At 51.6% G+C, this 18,157-nt stretch overlaps 10 protein-coding genes across 10 annotated transcripts; 6 read left to right on the top strand and 4 right to left on the bottom strand.

The window, feature by feature from the left end:
• Positions 1-296: 296 nt before the first annotated feature.
• On the top strand, positions 297-1,868 carry ASPVEDRAFT_57233 (adenosylmethionine decarboxylase SPE2; the record flags this gene model as incomplete). The annotated part of the gene is made up of 2 exons (XM_040815315.1): positions 297-414; positions 475-1,868. The coding sequence occupies 2 exons, from the start codon at positions 297-299 to the stop codon at positions 1,866-1,868; spliced, it is 1,512 nt and encodes a 503-aa protein (XP_040673793.1).
• Positions 1,869-2,519: 651 nt separating this feature from the next.
• On the top strand, positions 2,520-3,767 carry ASPVEDRAFT_89262 (transcription initiation factor TFIID subunit 11 family protein; the record flags this gene model as incomplete). Its single annotated transcript, XM_040818564.1, has 2 exons — positions 2,520-3,016; positions 3,179-3,767. 2 exons carry the CDS (start codon positions 2,520-2,522, stop codon positions 3,765-3,767), a joined length of 1,086 nt encoding a protein of 361 aa, XP_040673792.1.
• Positions 3,768-4,985: 1,218 nt separating this feature from the next.
• On the top strand, positions 4,986-6,543 carry ASPVEDRAFT_142828 (acyltransferase family protein; the record flags this gene model as incomplete). The annotated part of the gene is made up of 3 exons (XM_040807875.1): positions 4,986-5,093; positions 5,170-5,797; positions 5,849-6,543. 3 exons carry the CDS (start codon positions 4,986-4,988, stop codon positions 6,541-6,543), a joined length of 1,431 nt encoding a protein of 476 aa, XP_040673791.1.
• Positions 6,544-7,274: 731 nt separating this feature from the next.
• ASPVEDRAFT_47218 (uncharacterized protein) lies at positions 7,275-8,103 on the top strand. The gene has a single exon (XM_040813727.1). It carries the CDS (start codon positions 7,400-7,402, stop codon positions 8,066-8,068), a length of 669 nt encoding a protein of 222 aa, XP_040673790.1. The 5' UTR covers positions 7,275-7,399; the 3' UTR covers positions 8,069-8,103.
• A 43-nt stretch (positions 8,104-8,146) lies between these two features.
• On the bottom strand, positions 8,147-10,091 carry ASPVEDRAFT_382921 (PP2C family serine/threonine-protein phosphatase). Its single transcript, XM_040811670.1, has 2 exons — positions 9,911-10,091; positions 8,147-9,859 (listed from the first exon to the last, which is right to left on the bottom strand). The coding sequence occupies exon 2, from the start codon at positions 9,756-9,758 to the stop codon at positions 8,226-8,228; it is 1,533 nt and encodes a 510-aa protein (XP_040673789.1). The 5' UTR covers positions 9,759-9,859; positions 9,911-10,091; the 3' UTR covers positions 8,147-8,225.
• Positions 10,092-10,196: 105 nt separating this feature from the next.
• On the bottom strand, positions 10,197-11,798 carry ASPVEDRAFT_57229 (membrane insertase OXA1; the record flags this gene model as incomplete). The annotated part of the gene is made up of 3 exons (XM_040815314.1): positions 10,197-10,859; positions 10,930-11,670; positions 11,724-11,798. The coding sequence occupies 3 exons, from the start codon at positions 11,796-11,798 to the stop codon at positions 10,197-10,199; spliced, it is 1,479 nt and encodes a 492-aa protein (XP_040673788.1).
• A 225-nt stretch (positions 11,799-12,023) lies between these two features.
• On the bottom strand, positions 12,024-13,006 carry ASPVEDRAFT_380986 (TOM13-domain-containing protein). The gene is made up of 2 exons (XM_040811628.1): positions 12,367-13,006; positions 12,024-12,302 (listed from the first exon to the last, which is right to left on the bottom strand). The coding sequence occupies exons 1-2, from the start codon at positions 12,649-12,651 to the stop codon at positions 12,249-12,251; spliced, it is 339 nt and encodes a 112-aa protein (XP_040673787.1). The 5' UTR covers positions 12,652-13,006; the 3' UTR covers positions 12,024-12,248.
• Positions 13,007-13,503: 497 nt separating this feature from the next.
• ASPVEDRAFT_47214 (protein phosphatase regulator SHP1) lies at positions 13,504-15,050 on the top strand. Its single transcript, XM_040813726.1, has 3 exons — positions 13,504-13,723; positions 13,769-14,097; positions 14,154-15,050. Exons 1-3 carry the CDS (start codon positions 13,655-13,657, stop codon positions 14,875-14,877), a joined length of 1,122 nt encoding a protein of 373 aa, XP_040673786.1. The 5' UTR covers positions 13,504-13,654; the 3' UTR covers positions 14,878-15,050.
• Positions 15,051-15,138: 88 nt separating this feature from the next.
• On the top strand, positions 15,139-16,364 carry ASPVEDRAFT_47213 (Mrp/NBP35 family ATP-binding protein; the record flags this gene model as incomplete). The annotated part of the gene is made up of 2 exons (XM_040813725.1): positions 15,139-15,233; positions 15,402-16,364. Exons 1-2 carry the CDS (start codon positions 15,201-15,203, stop codon positions 16,362-16,364), a joined length of 996 nt encoding a protein of 331 aa, XP_040673785.1. The 5' UTR covers positions 15,139-15,200.
• A 251-nt stretch (positions 16,365-16,615) lies between these two features.
• On the bottom strand, positions 16,616-17,806 carry ASPVEDRAFT_143206 (uncharacterized protein; the record flags this gene model as incomplete). Its single annotated transcript, XM_040807896.1, has 1 exon — positions 16,616-17,806. A coding segment is annotated over one exon (1,191 nt), but the record flags the coding sequence as incomplete, so codon positions are not given.
• Positions 17,807-18,157: the final 351 nt, after the last annotated feature.

The raw sequence follows: 18,157 nt of genomic DNA, 5'->3' as shown, positions 1-18,157 counted from the left end.
CCCGAGGTTTCTTCCTCCTCTCGCTCTCTTTCCGCCCTCCCTAGCACCCCATCGGGTTCTTGGAGACTTCCCCTACTCGGCTGAGTGCCATTATTGCTCTCGATTTCTTCAGGGCCTTCTCTTCACAGGCGAACATTCCCCCCCTTGTTCGTCTGGGTCGCAGATAGTGCTTCTAGGCTTCCTTGTCTACGATTCACAAGCCAAATCGAGCGCGACGTTAATTGCAATATAAACTACCCGTCGACCGGACAAATTTGAAAAAAGGGAAAAAAAAGAAGGCATCTACCACTAAAGAGATGGTCAACCTTATCCCTCAGCACTATACGCAGTCGCCGTCTTCGTTCACTGCGACTCCGTCTTTGACAATCAATCATGAGGCAACCCAGGATCTTGACTCCACCAATGCGTTTGAGGGTATGTTTGTTTATTTTCGCATGTGTTGACAAATAAACAAATAACTGACTGGGTGTGTAGGCCCCGAGAAGCTCTTGGAGGTCTGGTTTGCTGCCTCTCCAAAGGATTTGGGCTCCTCGAACCATCTTGGTTTGAAGGCGGTCTCGGAAGATATTTGGAAGGAGATGCTGGACATTGTCAATTGCCAGGTGCTGTCCATTGTCTCGTCCGAGGATGTGGATGCCTATCTCCTGTCGGAGTCCAGCATGTTCGTCTGGCCGCATAAATTGATCCTAAAGACTTGCGGCACCACCACTCTTTTGTCAGGACTGCCCCGCATCCTCGAAATCGCGGCTATGCATGGTGGATTCCCCAAGTCCACTGCTCCTCCATCCCGTGGGATTACCGTTGCGGCCGCTCCGTACCGCGTCTTTTACAGCCGCAAGAACTTTCTCTTCCCCGACCGTCAGCGTGGGCCCCACCGCAGCTGGAGGGATGAAGTTCGCTCCATGGACAAGCTTTTCTTGAACGGCAGCGCCTACATGATCGGCAAAATGAACGGCGAGCACTGGTACCTGTACCTCACTGAGCCTAACACTCTTCTCACCCCTCCTGCGTCCCCGACGGCTGATTCAGACGATGGAGGAACCGAAACCAAGTTCATTCAGCTTCCCGAACGGCCTGACTTGGGCATCGGTGCTGAGGACGGGGCTTCAGACGAGACTCTTGAGGTACTGATGACAGACTTGGAGGAGGAAAACGCCCAGCAGTTCTACCTGGACCATGCTACTAATGTTGCTGAGAAACGGTACCGCAACTTTGATTCCCACAAGGAAGACCACGTGGATGTGTTTAGCAATGGCTCGGACATTGAGGTGGACGATATTTCATCCACCCAGGGTAGCGGGATCTTGCCGGCAGAACTCACCACTGAGGGCCACGCTCTTGGCACTGTAGTCTCCGAGTCCTGCGGTTTGTCGGACGTTTACCCGAAGGACAAGTTCCCGGAGTCGCGCATTGATGCCTATCTTTTCACCCCATGCGGGTTCTCTGCCAACGGCGTGATTCCTGCCCCTGACGGCGGCGCCAAGGGCACCCACTACTTTACTGTCCATGTGACACCAGAGCCTCACTGCTCGTACGCGTCTTTTGAGACCAACGTGCCACACTCGCAGAATGGCCAGACTACTGCGGGAATCATTCAGCAAGTCGTGAACATCTTCAAGCCTGGTCGATTTACTGTGACGGTCTTTGAAGCAAATCCCGGAGTGGACGGCGACTGGGACAGCAACAAGGAGGCCCGATATATCGAACGACAGGCAGCTCGTCGGATGCCCAAGGGCGAAAATGTGGAGGGATATAAGCGAGTCGATCGCATTGTGCATGACCTTGACGGATATGACTTGGTGTTCCGTTACTACGAACGCCTCGATTGGAAGGGGGGGGCCCCTCGACTCGGCGAAGAGCACGTCTAGGTCACTGCTTCTGATGCTGGATTTCCGGCCACTATCGACCTTTGAATTGCGAAATCTCTCATTCGTAACATAGTTGATTTTTTGTTTCAAGTGTTAGTGTCATGTTTCGTTCACGATAATCTTTCGTTGAGCCAGCGATGTATGGTTAAGTTAGTTTCGCTCTTTACGCAGTGATTTTATCGGCGATAATCAATTTCGGGCATTTTTAATCTCTATCAAATATTAGCAACGAGGTTAATTTAACCTTGACATGAATCTGGTAGATCTAAGGAGAGGTTTGGGTCATGTTCGCATATCGTGCCTTGGCTGGAACACACCATGGGCCGGCCCTAACTATTAAGTATCGGCCCGGAATATCTTGGTTCCATTTGAATGCGATCATCCAAGCTGCACCGCGAGCTTCAGATATCAAGCAACACACGACCCTTTCAGGGCTTACTCCATCCAATTCCTCCTTCGATACCCATTTATTCATCTATTAAATTCCGATTCCCCAGGGCGAATAATCTCTCACCTCATATTCACTCCCACCTCGCCCCAGTTCTACACTCCGCCGCCGCCGCATCTCGCATCAAAACCAGCACCAGCGCCCAACTCAACGCGCAGAAACCCATCCAGTCGCGGTTCTAGCAGAACCAGGGTCAAGCGAAAATGTCCTCGCCGCCACCAAACCCGCCCCCAAATGCCAACCCGCTAAAACGCACATCCATATCCTCAGCATCAGTAAGCCAACAGAACCTCAAGCGCCAGCGCATGCACCCGCTCCGCCAGACCTCGTTTCCTGTGGACCCGGATCTGCGCGCGTTCAGCGCGACAGCGACAAGTGATGCTGGTAGCGTGACGGGGAGTTTCACGGGGAGTTTAGGCGGTGCAAGCGCCGATGGAGTCTTCAGGAGGAAACGCGGGCGGAAAAGCAAAGCTGAGAAGGAGCGGGAAAAGGAACGTGAACGTGAACGGGAGAGGGATAGGGACAGTGAGGATGCGGTCAGTGTTGCCAAGGGTGGTGCAGGTGGTGGAAGTATGGCAGGTGGACAGAATGGGGGCGAAGAAGGCTACGAAGACGATGACTTTGACGACGAAGGGGAGCTATTGGGGAGGGAAGAGGGGGCTGAGCGTGAAGATGTGGAGGGGGAGAGAAAGAATCTTGCGTGAGTTTCCTGATGATAATTACCCGATTTTGCCTTTCCCCATTTTAGTTGCCTTGCTTTTGGGGACGTTTCGGGCCATCCGAAGCTCCCTACAGGGCTGTGAAGAGAATCATTACTATATGGGGGGGATGTCATGTTAACCAGAGGATTTATTGGTGGTAGATTACTTGTGGACGCCTTTAACCCCCGGCAGTCCGAACGGTACGACTTATTCAAGCGAGCGAAGCTGAGAAAGGAGACGTTGCGGCGGATTGTCAACCATGCACTTTCACAGTCTGTCCCGGCCAGTGTTGTGACTACGATCAATGGATTTACGAAAGTGTTCGCCGGAGAGATGGTCGAAAAGGCACGAACGGTCCAAAAGGAGTGGGCGGATGCGCACGACCAAGCGGCACTAGCTTGGCTTCGCCAGGACGATCCGACAAGCGAAGAGACGAATCAATCTGCAACAAATAATGAACATCTCACGAGGGTAAAAAGTGAGCCGGCGGAGACGGACGGGGACGTGAGCTCAGGTGCTGCTGAAGTGTTTCGGGTTTCGGCACATAGTGGAAGTGGTTCCGTCAAGCTTCCGCCCAACCCACACCGCGGACAGCTGCTCCCAGCCCACCTCCGAGAGGCCCTTCGACGTTATAAGCGAGACGGCGAAGGCGGCGGTGTTGGCTTCTCTGGGCTGAGTCTGGGGAACTTGGGGGTCCGAGGGTCAGCAACGTGGAGTGCGGGCGTGGGAGGACGGCCACTGTTTCGGTGAAACTGAAGGTTGACAAAACTGTAGACTCGTTTTGAGTTTCGGGGTGAGCCCGTGCTGTGTATATACATAGATTAATGTTTCAGGTTTTTATTGGGACGCGAGTGCTGATCGGGTTTTCTGGACTCGTGATGTCGTTATTTTGGGCCTGTTCGACACCATGGCCCGCCAAGCCCGCACCGGTTAAGACCGCCAAGCCGCTACTCCCACTAGGGCCCCGACTAAGGGTGACTAAGCCCCGCTAGACAGCCTTAATCACCCACTAAGGAACGGTGCTGATGAACATGAGCGGCGGCACCGCGTATTTCGATCAAGTTCCAAGCCCGCCCCAAATCCTGCGAGTCCCTGATTCGGGCTCCATCGCGCCATCTCTCCCTTCGATTGGAACAGCCGCTCCTCAAACCCTTGGATTGCGCCTCGGTTTCCCACATTGAGCGCCCAGATGGGTCCCTTCGCCTCCAACGCTGTCCCTGAGCCGTCGCCCTATGCCGCACTGTCACCCTCTGCAGCGCCGTTTGCGATGCTGTGACTGGTTCCCTGGCTCTCAATCTTGCCCCCTGAAAGTCCTTTATTCAGGCCTGTCTTTCGCTGGCTCTCAGTTGTTGTTCTTGGCAAAGGCCACTGTGGATTCAAGGCTGAGACGCAATGTTCCATCGGTATGCATCCGATGATTTTGTGTCCTCGTTCTGCGGCATGGCCCGCCACTGCACTGAGCAAAGAATGGTTCTGCCTGCCAAATAGTGCCTTACTATTCTCGTCCCCCTTCCCTGCTGCGTCTTCGCTGCTTCTTTCCTGCTGCTCGTCTGCTTTGCTCTCTCTGCTCTCTGCTCTCTGGCGTCGGGGTGGATATCGGTCACTCTCGGCATTCTCCATACTACTCAACGTTGATCCATTCCTTTCCCTTGTCTTTCCCTTTTTTTCCCTGGCCCTCCGAATTAGTACTATTCTGCCCCGTATTTCGCTGTCAGCCTTCTAACGCCAAGAAGAGCAAATCACCGGCTTTCCTTTGGCCCTTTTTTTCCGTCTCATTCCTTCCTCTCCTCTCCCTTGCGTGGCTCAATTTCTTCTGTCTTACCTGTCCTCGAGCCTGGCATTCCATGCTGCCGCCGCGAACACACACCATCCTCCATCCATTCATCCCTTCACACTCTTTTGGTTTTTGGCTTAGCTTGTGTTGCATTTGAATGATCTTGCTTTCGGTCTCTTAAGTCTTGGTGCAGGATGTCCCAAGCTGCCTATCTTTACAGTCGCATTCGAGAGGCGCTCCCATGGAGCGGCGGCGACCCCAACGTCAAGGGTGACCCCCGAAAAAGCGTCAAATGGATCGATGTACGTGCCCTAGGACCATCTTTGCTCTCTCTACCCCTCATCTGGCTGGGACTGACTCGAAAAAAAAAACCCATAGGGCCTTCGAGGTATCGCTTCTTTCCTTGTCGTTCTCACTCACCTTGCTCGAGCGTGGGATTATGATCTATTCGCTCCTCGCGATTCTGAGGATGCGTCTCCCAGGCTCCTGCAGTTGCCCGTGTTCCGCATTCCCTGGCAGGGCCGTATTGGTGTTACTATCTTCGCGTTCCTGACTGGCTACGTCTGCGCCTTGAAGCCGATTAAACTGCAACGAAACGGTAATATACTGGGCGCTTTTACTGCTGTTGGTAAAAGTGCTTTCCGCCGGCCCCCGCGCCTCATCATGCCCGCTACGATTGCGATGATAATATCTTGGATAATGGCACAGTGCCGCGCATTCGTTGTCGCCAATCGCTCGGATTGCTGGTGGTGCCGATATGCCGCTCCTGATCTCGAGGATTCGTTCGGAAAAGAAGTGATCCGACTGGGTCAAAATTTCCTTACTACCTGGACGACAGGCTACATGGCCTATGACGACCACCAGTGGGCGTTGCTGCCACTGCTGATGACCTCCATGTTGGTCTATATTTTGACATGCGCGACGATGTTCATGCGCTTCCGCTGGCGGTTGTTTGTCTATCTTATTATGGCGCTTTACTTCCACCAGGACAATGCGAAGAACACAGGTAACTACTCCTTGGAAGTGTGCGCGGTGGAAATACGCTAACGATTATCAGAAACTTTCCAATTGCAGGGTATTTATGGCATGTTTCTTAGCGATTTGTCCTACGAGGTCTCTTTTCAGGAATTCCTCGAGAAGTGGAAATGGCCGCGCCGAGTTGTGGCCTTCACCCTGTTTGCTGTTGGGATCTTCATTGCCGGCTACCCCGGCGAGCACCCCGAATGGGCAGACTGGTCGAATATTATGTTCAACATCTCACACTACATTTTCCCTCCCGATGTTAATGTCGGCAAGCGTTACTCCGCTATCGGTGTTGATCTCATCATTTTCTCTATCTATATCTCGCCAAGCGTTAAGGAATTCCTATCCAGCCGCCTCCTCCTTTGGCTCGGCTCGCAGTCGTTCGCCGTCTACCTCGTCCACGGAACACTCCTCCGTACTGTTCTCTGCTGGATGCTCTACGGCATCTCGGGCCAGCCCTTTGACCCCGAGAAGAAGCAGGAAGGATCAGATGAACCGGTCTGGATTCCGATCCGCCCACCCTGGGTTGTCGCGATCAGCATTCCTCTGTGGATTGCGTTGGTATACTTCTGCGCGACGATGTGGACGAAATACGTGGATCCGTTCTGTGCACGAATGACACAGAAGATGGAAAACCACATGTTCATCCAAGAGGAGAAGCCTCAACAGCCAGAGTCATTACCTTTGACATCCGTGCCAATGCAGACTATGCCGATGCAGAGCGCGTAAACCCACTCAAATTCCCTCAAACATAACAAAAGGTGACGGCTACTGTTGTTTGTTTGACTATACGACGCATCTACACGATACTTTTACTTGCTTCTTTTCAACAAGCATTTTTTTAGAGCTGATTATACATTACTTTACCTTCTCTGTTTGCATTTCTCGGCTTTCTTCTTTCGAGAGATATGGCAGGTCCATGTGTGACTGTTCTTTTTACCTTTTTACCTGGGGTTGGAGTTGACTTATTTCCGCTGACCTTTGTCAATGTGTTTCTCATTTTCATCTTCTTTCTTTCCTTTTTCGACACATACTTATTACCCTTCCTATTCTATATTAATGTACAAAAGAAACAATGAACATAGCTATGATTAGAGGTTCCACTTTTGGTAACAAGGAGGCTTGCTGGAGCTCTGCTTCAGCCCTGTGTCACATTCATAACTTCCAAGAGCTTGGCCTTGGCCCAATAATCGGGCGCCTTTATATGGAAGCCTGCTTGGCTGTGGATGCATTGGGACGGCGCAGCTCTCGTTAATTACACAAAGAACGCATTCCATGAAACCAACACACCGGATATTGTATGGCCCCGTCGTGATTGGTTGATATATGCTTTACATAGAAAGTGTTGGTTGGTTTGAGATTCTTCTATATTTACCTACACTTTTTGGTATCATACATTGTATCTTGTTAGTTCTGTTATACGTTTCTAACCGCAATGGCAGCCATTTCTTCATATGGTATATATCTCCCATTTCTATCCCACTGCATATTCATCTTCTTTCTGTCAAACTCTACACAACCTTCCCCCGCGACCAATTCTACCTCCGCTAAACAAACAAATATACAGGATCTACTATATTGTACCATGCCCATACTCAAATGCCCCAGCTGGAATCGCCCTTACAGCCCGAAGCCTAGTCTCCAGATAACCCCAGCAGAGACCACCAAGCTAACTCCCAAACGCAAGCGTTCAAACCCATCCCAATCCCAATCCTCGTCCCCACAACCCTGGAACTGGAACTGGAGCTGGGACTGGGAGTGGGACTGGGAATCGACACCCTCGCTCTTGGTTTCATCTTCATCACCACTTCTAATACCCTCTCCTTCACTCTCACCTTTATCCATCCACCCAAGAGCAGAAACCATCCCTAGAGTCAAACCAAAAGCCTGGCTCTCTGTTGCAAAGGCCATACTCCACAACCTCAAAACAGGGACAGGAACAGGCGCGGACCCCATAAACAGAGCGTTACTGAAGAGTCTAGAAGATGCCGCGTGGATAGTCAATGAAGAGATCACCGGGATTGAGACGGTGGGGGAGGTGAGGAGGTGGGGTGGTGTTTCTGTGCGCGAGGCCGTAGAGATAGTGGAAGAGGCCGAGAGTAATATCTGGGCTTGTCTTGATAGGATGCGGGCTGAGATTGGGGAAATATATGGCGATGAGAGGGATAATAAGGCGAAGGAGGCTATTCAATGCCTTCTGATGGGGAATATCGGGGAGGTTGATGCTTTGTTAGAGTGTATGAATAATGTATGAACAGGAACTAGAAGGTGGAAATTGACTTCATAATGCCCATTCAGCTAGAGTAACCCAAGTGTCTTGATTTAGCCAACGAGACCAATCATTCTGATTGTCTTTCAATGTTTGGGCTTGTTGGTTGCTCTGGCTTGTGAGCAGTTCCCATGGTACAACCTCAACTACTTCTCTTCTCTGGATCTGTGCCATCAAAGAAAACAACCTGGACCGTTATATCATCCCTCAGACGCCGTGAGTGTGGAGGAGTAAAAGCCAGCTTGCCTGAGACCAACTCGTGATGATTACCTCCCAGTGAGTTGCGGACCAGATGGACAGCGGCGTTTTCATCCTGCACTGTTGCTCTCTCCTCGATAGATTCCCAGTTTACGCCATTCCGAAAGTGCCCAAAGTCAAACTGTCCGTGGGTATGATCCAATTCTTTCCGTGAAGATACCAGCCACTTTCCTACAAGATCAACAGCCTGTTGACTGGAGAGCATATCCCACAGTCCATCCGTTGCCATGATCAAAAACGAGGGCCTGCTGGGATCAATCCTCGTACTTGTCACAACCGGCTCAGCAGGCAGGTATGGCGGCGTGCGGACATCGTACCTTGGCGGCAAGAGTCCTGGACCGTGGAATCTGCGTTTCATATCCCTTTGCACTTCCAACGGCCACTTCCACTGTCCATCGCCAAAAGCCCGTGAGACCATCATCCCTAACACCCGTCCATCCTTGACGATATCTTTTTCACCGGGGTGCTCCTTGCAGATTCTGGCGGTTTCTTCGTCGTTACTGCCAGTCTGATCAATCGACAAGGGTATCGTCTCCCAGCTGCCATCTGGCAACTGTTGAGCAAGAACCGCTCTCGAATCCCCAGTACATGCAACATGCAAGTTCCTAGTAGCTGGATCGTATAGCGATAATAAAGCACACGAGCCCGCATAAGCAGGAAGAAGCCTCTCCACCTTCTCTTGTAGAGGAACTCTACTGCTCTGAGCTGTATCTAGAGCTGTCCCGAAGATAGACGCATCGAGGTCCGTGAACCCCTGCTTAACAGCCTCCTGAACAACCTCATCAGACCCTATGCCGGAGTCCAACTGAGCTTGCTCAAGCCTGCGCCGCACAAAAGGCAAGAGCTGCCTCTCCAATAGATCTGCCGTCTGCCAGCCTGAATGGCCATCGAAAACCGCCCACGCCATCCACTGCTGATCCCCACCACCACCACCACCATCATCATAATTACCCAGCGGAAACGGTGAGGGAACTTTCCCATGCGCATACCGATCCTCGCAGGGGCTATTCGAAGCTACCTGGGCACCATCATACCGGTTCACACCGGCAACATTCTTGACCAGAAACGAGTATGCGTCTTGTGAGATGAGTTTGGTTACCTGTTCTTTGGAAAGTCTGCTCGTGAGGTCGTATTCAGTGCCTAGTTGTCCTTGTTCGGGTGGTGTGCCTTCATCTAGAGATGGCACATTGTCGTTACTGTCACCCTGGACTTGGGTACCGGACATAAGCCACCAAAGACATGGCGTACTGACACCCGCTACACCAATAATTGTCACGATTCTTCTTAGGGAGCTGGGTGATGACGAAGAGCCTTTTGTTGAGTAGGAGGAACTCCTGGCCTGCGGCCGTAAGAGCGGTAATGTTATCTCCTTGGTGCGAAGCAGTCGCGACCGGATTATTCTTAGTGGTAGCATCATAGTGGAGTATTTAAGTTCATATGCAAGACCGTAAAGACTTTTGGACGTGTAGACGCTAATACAATAAAAAAAAAAAATTGGAGATATTAGCTGGATGGGTTCTGTTTGTAGTGGTGGTTAGTGGTTATAAATACAGGGGAAGGCACAGTTACCTAGGGATGCACTGTACGATTTGGATTAGGCTTAGCGCGTAGCAAGGAGGTTTGTAGAGGGCTTATAATATTAATTTGTATTTGGTTCAAGCTGTACGAGAGAATACTGCACCGGGGATTTTGCATGTGATTGTTTTATGCAAGTTCTTTACAGCCGGCAGCCAGCGGACTATTGAAAGGTAGGTAGGTGGTCAGTGGGTTAAGAAGGCAGAGACATCTCTATTTAGACAAAACTGAATAAACTGCTATAATACAATGTGCAAGTTATATGAGACATATATCACATTCACTGCTTCGTGTTAGGGTTTTTGAAAGCCGACTTGGCCCTTTCCCTCTCCCTCTCCAGCGTCTTCAGATGCGCTTCCCTGCGCGCAAAATTGCGCTCCTCCCGCTTCCAATCCTCTTCTTCCTTTCTGCGCTTCTCATAGTCCTCCGCCAGTTTGCGATCCTTGTCGCTGAGGCGTGCTGGTTCCGCGAGAGATCCGTCGGCGTTCGTCTTTGGGCCCTTCCCGCTCATCTCCTCCAACTTCTTCGTGGTTTCCTTGGCGAACTGGTTCTTGGACTCCTTTATGTTGTTGATGGCACGGTCGATGAAGCTGAGGTTAGGCTCATTGCCGGCGGCCTTCTGTGTCTTGGCGATTTCAGCTTTCTCGTGCTCGATGGCCTGCGTGAGCAAACGAAGAGCCCTACCCGTATCAGGACCAGCTGCACCAGATGTATCAGTGGGAAGCTGTTGCTGGGGAATGGTAATTCCCACGGCAGCACGGAACGAGGCACTGCTAAGCATGTAGGCCTGGGCGAGACCGAAGAGACCGGTTGTGAGGAAGTACATCTGCAGTGCAGCGGGGAAGAACGCCAGGAACAGGAACTGAATTGTCGGCATTCCGTACATCATGAACTTTCGCATTTGCTGTTGTGATGAATCGAGGTTTCCGAACTCGCCTCCTTTCTATAAAAGAAATGGCTGTTAGCAGAATGCGACGAAGCCAAAGGGATCGAACGAAGATAATGGATCATACCCTGAGACTCATAAATAAGAAACCAGATGTTAGCAAAGGAAGGATGAAGAACGGATCAGCAACTGTGAGGTCCTTGATCCAGGCAAACTGCTCGGCAGCCAGCCCGGGGACAGGCAAGCGAGCCATGCCGTTGACGACACGGTAACAGCCGTAACCAAAGGGGATCTGAAGGAACATCGGAATAAACACATTGCTCGACTTGATACCGAGCTCGGAATTTAGCTTCGCTAAATCGGCCCGGTACTTTTGCATCTCAACGTGGTTCTTCGACTGCGCAGCGCTCATCATCTTGGCCCGAACAGGCGTGATGATATGCTTGTTGTTTGAGATTCTCGTACTAGCATCGGCAGAGCGGAAAAATAAAGGCAGAATGGCAAAACGGATCAAGACACCCGTTGCGACGATACTCCCTAGCCAGGGCAGGCCACTCCACATGTGAACATGTTCCATTATATATTCAATAATTGACGACGGACCCCAGCCGTAATCAAGCCCGAGCTCCTTCAGGTATCCAATCTTCTCCGGGATGGCTTCGATATCCATATTTGAAAGGTCCCACTCGGTTGGCTGTTGAGAGGGCTCGGGTGCTAGCTCGCTGGGATTCGCAGCGGGTGAAGTTGAATTGAATCGAGCGGCAGGCAGGGCAATTGAGGGCACTGGCGGCCTCCAGGTCGTAGACCCGCCGAGAACCTTGCCATTCCGCACGGGGAATCTTGAAATCTGCGGACGAAATGAAGAAAACTGCGTGCACGAGTCAGCGCCGAATTTCCGGATTCCAGGGAGTCAAGACGAACCGATCGGGTGGACCGTGCAAAAGCAGTAAATTGCTGCCGGGCAAGGCGCCCTTTCAAACCAGGGCCTCCCAGCATTGTGCACGACAAGATGACCGGACGGAGAGAATGGGGATATCGAATCGCGGATGCGGACCTGAAGACACTTTCTTGCCAAGACGCGAATTTTGCCGGGCGGTCTGCCGGGCGAGAATCGGCAATGGCACGATCCAGGAGTATACAGCGGAAATGAACAATAACTGTCAGAGTCTCGTGGATCTATTGAAATTGTGAGATATTCACAGGCTGAAATGTGTTGGATTTTGCTCGCCGAACGCCGTCAAGATAATTACTGCGCTGCCTGCTTGGGTCTATGTATATACATGTAAACATCACTCCAGGTGCATCCCGTTCAAGCAGGAATAACAACACTAAATCCCAGAAAATCGACCCATGCATCATGTCCAATTTAAATGTCTATTTGTTTCCCGATATTGCCCACCCACAGCTCTTCTGTGTCCTGCAAACATACTCCAGCGAAAGCTGCCTCTATAATCCGAGCCCCGCGGCTGCAGGTCTAGACCGCCGATAGGTGGGAAAGATCTAAACAGACCATGGTTAGCCAAACCGCATCACATATGGAAGTTGATGTCCCAGTGGAAAATACCTTTGTCCCGGACCACCCCAGCCTAAATGCTGCCTCATGTGCAAAGAGCTCACCGAATCCGAGCATCAAGCCATTCACAAACGGAAGAACCAGGTTGATTGCAGCACCGCGGACGATGCTCCAGAGGGTTGTCGAGGGCCTGTAGAGGATCAAAGGCGAGTCTGATGAGGTTGAAGTGGCGTCATGGTTGGCTGAATAGATCTCCGAATCGGAGGGGATCGTTAGACCGGACTCGTAGAGCGCTGGTGTTGAGTTGGAGACGGAGGCGGCCTCGTTTGAAGCCATGATTGATGGAGAGGGGTGAACGTGTCAATGACCAAGAGATCGCGGCGGAGAGCAGTTAACCAGGATATCGTCGCGAAGCCAGTTAATAGGAGAGAATTGGGCAAACTGCCTAAAGTAGTTGACAAGATCAATCAGTTGAAGCTGGTTGGATCTCGAACAAACCCATTGATTAGTGCCGGGCCGGCATCCCCAGCTTCCTGATTCAGCAGCCGCTGCTTTAACGACGAACACGTGACCCGCCTGTCACGAACTATAAGTATGGGGACAGTGGAGCTACCTCCTTCGCTCAATGGCAGAGGGGAAATTCTCGTGGTGAAGACGGGAATATCAAACCTGCCATGTGAGGTTTTCTGTAGGGGTTATTCGATGTGAGAGTAGTGCGTATCCTCGCGCCCAGTCTACCAACATTTTTGCCGGGAAAAAGAGCGCGTAGAGCCGCCCAAATGGCACATAGGTTGGTAGGAAAGTTATAAACAAGATGGCTAGGATGAGCCCGGTAATAATGATTACCTAGTCCCACTTAATATTAACGGAAATAGTTATCCTTTGATATTCAAGCTTCTCAGAAGATGGGGTGTCTTTTGTATCTTTCCAGACCAGAGGCAATGCAAACAATAAAAAAAGTCCATATAGCTGTTAGATTATAAACTTCATAATCATCCTTCCGGTATATCTTGCTTAAACCCAAAGAAACTGTGCAGCTTTAAATTGATGCTATTTTCACATAGTAGTCAGCAAAACGAGGCTGAAATAATTCCTCAGGCACCACGGAATTTCTTGTCCCCGGATGACCAATCAGGCAACAGTGACGTACTTTGCTTTTGCTTTGTTGAAGGTAGAATCCCGAAGAACCTCATCAGCTGTCCTCACTGCTCAGTGTTCACCAACTTGCTCCGTTTCCTTAATCCTTCTACCTTTCTCTCTTTTACTACAATCTAGCTGTATAACTGAACTCAGAGCTGTATTTCTGGTTCAATTATTAGCTACAGGCAGTAGATCTACCATGAACCCCGCCGATCACGATGAGGTCGTCTCGCAGTTCTGCGCTATGACGAGGGCGCGTCCCGACGAGGTGGGTATCTTGTCACATATTCAAAAATATCGCTAACCCAGTTAGGCGCAAGAATATCTAGCAACAAACGGCTGGGATCTCGAGGCTGCAGTTACCGAGTTCTTTGCGGAGCAGGACGAGAGCGCGGGGCTAGCTGGACAACAAGACCAACCGGCGGCCGAATCCTCTTCCTCCACACCTCGAGAATCCTCCACCTCCCGCAGACAGCCTCCGAAGAAGTTCGCAACGTTGGGTGACCTTACATCTGGCGCGAACGACAGCGAGGATGACGACGATGATGAGAGCCAAGACTTCTTTGCCGGGGGTGAAAAGTCCGGGCTAGCTGTACAAAACCCGGACGACCTCAAGAAGAAAATCATCGAGAAGGCCAAAAAGTATGTCGCCGTAACCCATACTTTGCCAATAGTTGGGATATTCTAACTGCTTATAGGACTCAACTGCCTTCATCCGATGACAACGAACCGAGGCGAAGCAATTTCACGGGCTCCGCTCGCACATTAGGTGGCGATGACATGCCCAGCAGAGTAGTCGAGACTCCGAGTGCGCCCACTGAGCCGCAAATTCCTCGTCGCGTACGGAGGACACTACATTTCTGGGCGGATGGCTTTTCAGTAGACGATGGTGACCTGTACCGATCTGATGATCCTCAAAACGCCGAGATTCTCAATAGCATACGACAAGGTCGTGCCCCGCTCTCAATTATGAACGCACAACATGGTCAGGATGTGGATGTTGAGATCAAGCAACATGACGAGAAGTACGTTAGGCCAAAGCCGAAGTACAAGCCATTTGCAGGCCAGGGACAGCGACTAGGAAGCCCTACACCCGGTGTTAGGACACCTACTCCGTCTGAGCCGGCGCCTGGCGCTCAAACGAGCTCTGAACCCCCCAAGCCCCAAGTGGATGAGTCCCAGCCTGCTGTTACCCTACAAATCCGTCTCGGAGATGGAACGCGCCTTACCTCCCGGTTTAACACCACTCATACCATCGGCGATGTTTATGACTTTGTGTCTGCTGCCAGCCCCCAAAACCAGACTCGCCCATGGGTCCTATTGACGACATTCCCTAGCAAGGAGCTCACTGACAAGGCTGCCGTGCTAGGCGATTTGGCCGAGTTCAAGCGCGGAGGAGTTGTGGTACAAAAATGGCAATAGACTACAGGAACAAGGGTCTAAACCGAAAAGCGCCATTCTATGGAATAGCTACTAGTATATTCTGACTTTGACAAGACACAGGGCAAATGATGAATAGCATATTAGATAGTGGCGATATACCAAAAGAATGAGAAATCACGTCGTAGCGTGAATTGAAGTGCCTTATACTAGTGCTGCAGAGTAGCCCGGTCAGTAGACGTTCTCCGATTGATAAGCAGCCTCCGCGGAATGACGCCGGAGCATGAACCACCACTGCGAGATCGGCTCCCCCAACTTTTCCTTCTACGCTTCCTACAGCATACTACCTCCCCAAATTTCCGAAAATGCCGCTAGAAGGAGTCAAGAATATCATCCTGGTACGTCTAGACCTACAGCACCCTCTTCTCAGGGCCCAACGCACGCAAAGAAAATTTCCCGCCCCTCCACGCCTTATCGATAACAATCGCCCCCGACATGCCCCCTCCTCTATGACCACATTGAATAGCAAAATGTCGAGCATACACTTACAAATGAGTTAATAATAGGTCCTCTCCGGTAAAGGAGGTGTCGGTAAATCCTCCGTCACCCTCCAACTTGCCCTCGCCCTCTCGTTACAAGGAAAATCCGTCGGAATTCTCGACATCGACTTAACAGGCCCCTCCATCCCACGCCTCGTCGGCCTCGAAGGCGCAAAGATCACACAGTCGCCGAACGGCTGGATACCAGTACCTGTGCATGAATCCAGCAGGACAAACGATGCCGCGACAGCGGGCAGTAGCGCTGGCGAGGGCAACACAGATGGAACTGCTCAAGAAACAGGGACACCAAGAGGAAGTCTCCGCTGCATGTCCCTGGGCTTTTTACTCCGCGACCGCGGTGACGCCGTAATCTGGCGCGGGCCCAAGAAGACAGCTATGATCCGACAATTCCTCACGGACGTATACTGGGGCCAAACGGACTATTTGCTCGTCGATACGCCACCGGGGACAAGTGACGAACATATTGCGCTTGCGGAGGAACTTCTTAAAATATCTACGACTGCCGTGAATGCTGATGGCTCTACTATTAATGGGCTGCCTCGGCTCACGGGTGCGGTGCTGGTGACGACCCCGCAGGCGATCGCGACGTCGGATGTGCGCAAGGAGGTGAACTTCTGTGTGAAGACGAATATACCGACGTTGGGGGTAGTTGAGAATATGTCGGGCTATACATGTCCTTGTTGTGGGGAGGTTAGTAATTTGTTCTCGAGCGGTGGCGGGGAGGTTATGGCGCAGGAGATGGGAGTGAGGTTTTTGGGGAGGGTGCCGGTTGATGTGCAGTTTGGGGAGTTGGTAGAGGGGAAGAATCAAGACGAGAGTGAAAATGAGGAGGATGGGGCTGGGAATGGGGATGCGGATAAGATGGAGGAGGTGGATGAGAGGCCGTTGGTAGAGAGGTATAGGGAGTGTTGGTCGTATGGGAGGTTCGAAAGGTTTGCGAAGACGCTGATAGGGGAAATTGAAGGGTGATGAGTTGGCTGAAATATGGAAAACGTTGATTTTGGTGTTTTATAGAGACAATTTACATCGTACATAGCAATGCATTTATGGGTACCTTGATTGGAGAGAAATATCATTTCTAGTTCTCAATGAGTATGTTCGCTAAGCTAAGATAATCAGTGCTGGAGAAGGGGTATTCGTCATTTATATTCGGATATGGTCATCATGTATGGACAAATGTTCCCCATAGGGGGAGTGGTATGCGTGTGCGTATGTTCATCTTAAGAAGGAGGTGCTCGTTCATTCTGTCGCTCGAGCATAGCCCGTAGTCTGCTCTCTGCCGTCTGTTGCCCAGAATCGCAACTATCATTCCATGTAGCTTGTTTCAGCCAGCGGAAGAGTGATTGCACGTCGGATGGCTTGGATGGGTCCGTCCATTGGCGAGGCATTTCTGCGGCTTGGTATGCCTGGTTAGGCAGATGGTCAGGCTTAATGTGACCGTTGGCCTGGGCGTCAAGGAGAATCTCCGAGACAAGCGCCGGAGTGAGGATATTTTGCATTCGATTGTCTTCGCCTTGCTCGGTTGTTCCCAATAGCACCCGCCCGTCCGCTTTGGGCTTCGAGGCAAACTCGCGCGTCGTAGGGAGAGACTCTAGATTGGGCTCGCGGTCAGGCTGTTGTTGACCTGATGGATCGCTCGAATGAGCCACCTGTGTCGGCGCTGAGATAGGAGGTAAGAGGGTGTCAAAAAAGGTGTAGTTTGAAAACGGAGTATGGTCACGGCCGTCTGCAGCCATTTCATCATCATAGATGACTATGTTATCGCCAGAATCGGAGCTGGCTTCTTCGACAGGCAAAAGCCCACCAGGCTGCGCGCGAATCTCGCCTAGAGGCGCAATGTGACTGCCGTACTCGTTGGCTAGACTGAGCCTGCTTCGACCGCATATCTCTCCAATCGAGTCGAGCGTGCCGCGAATATTTGGCTCGATGGCCCGAAGAATGCCGTCTATACTGAACTCCTCGTCCGCGGGGAGCTTGGGTTCCTCCCTTTGCGAACTCGATGTCCCGGGGAACAGAAATGACCGCCGTGTAGACATCTTGGATGGACCGGATTTATCATCGGGACCCCCAGAATAGGACCTGACAAGAACAGGTTGTGACGTTGAGCTCGAAGGCCTCCCGCTGCTAGAACTATTGGCTGCTTGGCGCGTCTTCATGGACAGGGGTTTGGGATGGCCGTTGAGATGGCGTAACGCAGTAGTGCGATAAGCCCGAGTGGTCTCATCTAGAGCGTTTTCAGAGCGACAGGGATTCGCTTGGAGGGGGGAACTAGCGGTCTCAACGGGGGAGAACGAAGAGGGCTGGGGAGGGGGCTGCGTCCACCTCGGCCGCGCGGACGTAGAGGAGGATGGTCGCAATGCATCAAGGTGGGAGGACAGCCTGCCGGGAGGTGCCTGATCCATTTCCTTCAGCCGAGCGAGTGTCGACAAAGCGGCCAGTCACTATCAGAATGCGGCAGTGGTTGCGTCTGTAGCTCCAGACAATAGCGTCGTGAGCTCCTCTGGTGACGCAGGGAAAGACGAACGCAACACAACAACGTCCACCACGGGCTCAGAAACCCCGCTTCTCAGGTAGAAAGACTGTCAGGCCACAGACACGTAGGGGTGCTCCAGCGCATTGCATGGAGGAACACAAAGTGCATGGGATCAGGCGGTGTTGGACAAGCTGGCATGCATTGAATAAGCATAACCGGGGTTGACGCTGGCAGCTGATTGATGCGGGAAGATGCAGATGAGACAGAATGAGTTGGCAAGGAATTGAAT

The sequence above is a fragment of the Aspergillus versicolor genome (assembly GCF_001890125.1).
Source record: "Aspergillus versicolor CBS 583.65 unplaced genomic scaffold ASPVEscaffold_14, whole genome shotgun sequence".
In the NCBI taxonomy this organism is placed as follows: Eukaryota; Fungi; Ascomycota; class Eurotiomycetes; order Eurotiales; family Aspergillaceae; genus Aspergillus; species Aspergillus versicolor.
This window is presented reverse-complemented; position numbering and strand designations above follow the sequence as displayed.

Bases quoted from the DNA above. Each gene is read 5' to 3' on its own strand.
- ASPVEDRAFT_47214 (XM_040813726.1), top strand. From the start codon at position 13,655: ATGAACCCCGCCGATCACGATGAGGTCGTCTCGCAGTTCTGCGCTATG. The intron at 13,724-13,768 runs GTGGGTATCTTG...TAACCCAGTTAG, and splicing joins CGAGGGCGCGTCCCGACGAG to GCGCAAGAATATCTAGCAAC. The intron at 14,098-14,153 runs GTATGTCGCCGT...AACTGCTTATAG, and splicing joins ATCATCGAGAAGGCCAAAAA to GACTCAACTGCCTTCATCCG.
- ASPVEDRAFT_382921 (XM_040811670.1), bottom strand. From the start codon at position 9,758: ATGATGCTACCACTAAGAATAATCCGGTCGCGACTGCTTCGCACCAAG.
- ASPVEDRAFT_380986 (XM_040811628.1), bottom strand. From the start codon at position 12,651: ATGGCTTCAAACGAGGCCGCCTCCGTCTCCAACTCAACACCAGCGCTC. The intron at 12,303-12,366 runs GTATTTTCCACT...TGGTCTGTTTAG, and splicing joins TGGGGTGGTCCGGGACAAAG to ATCTTTCCCACCTATCGGCG.
- ASPVEDRAFT_47218 (XM_040813727.1), top strand. From the start codon at position 7,400: ATGCCCATACTCAAATGCCCCAGCTGGAATCGCCCTTACAGCCCGAAG.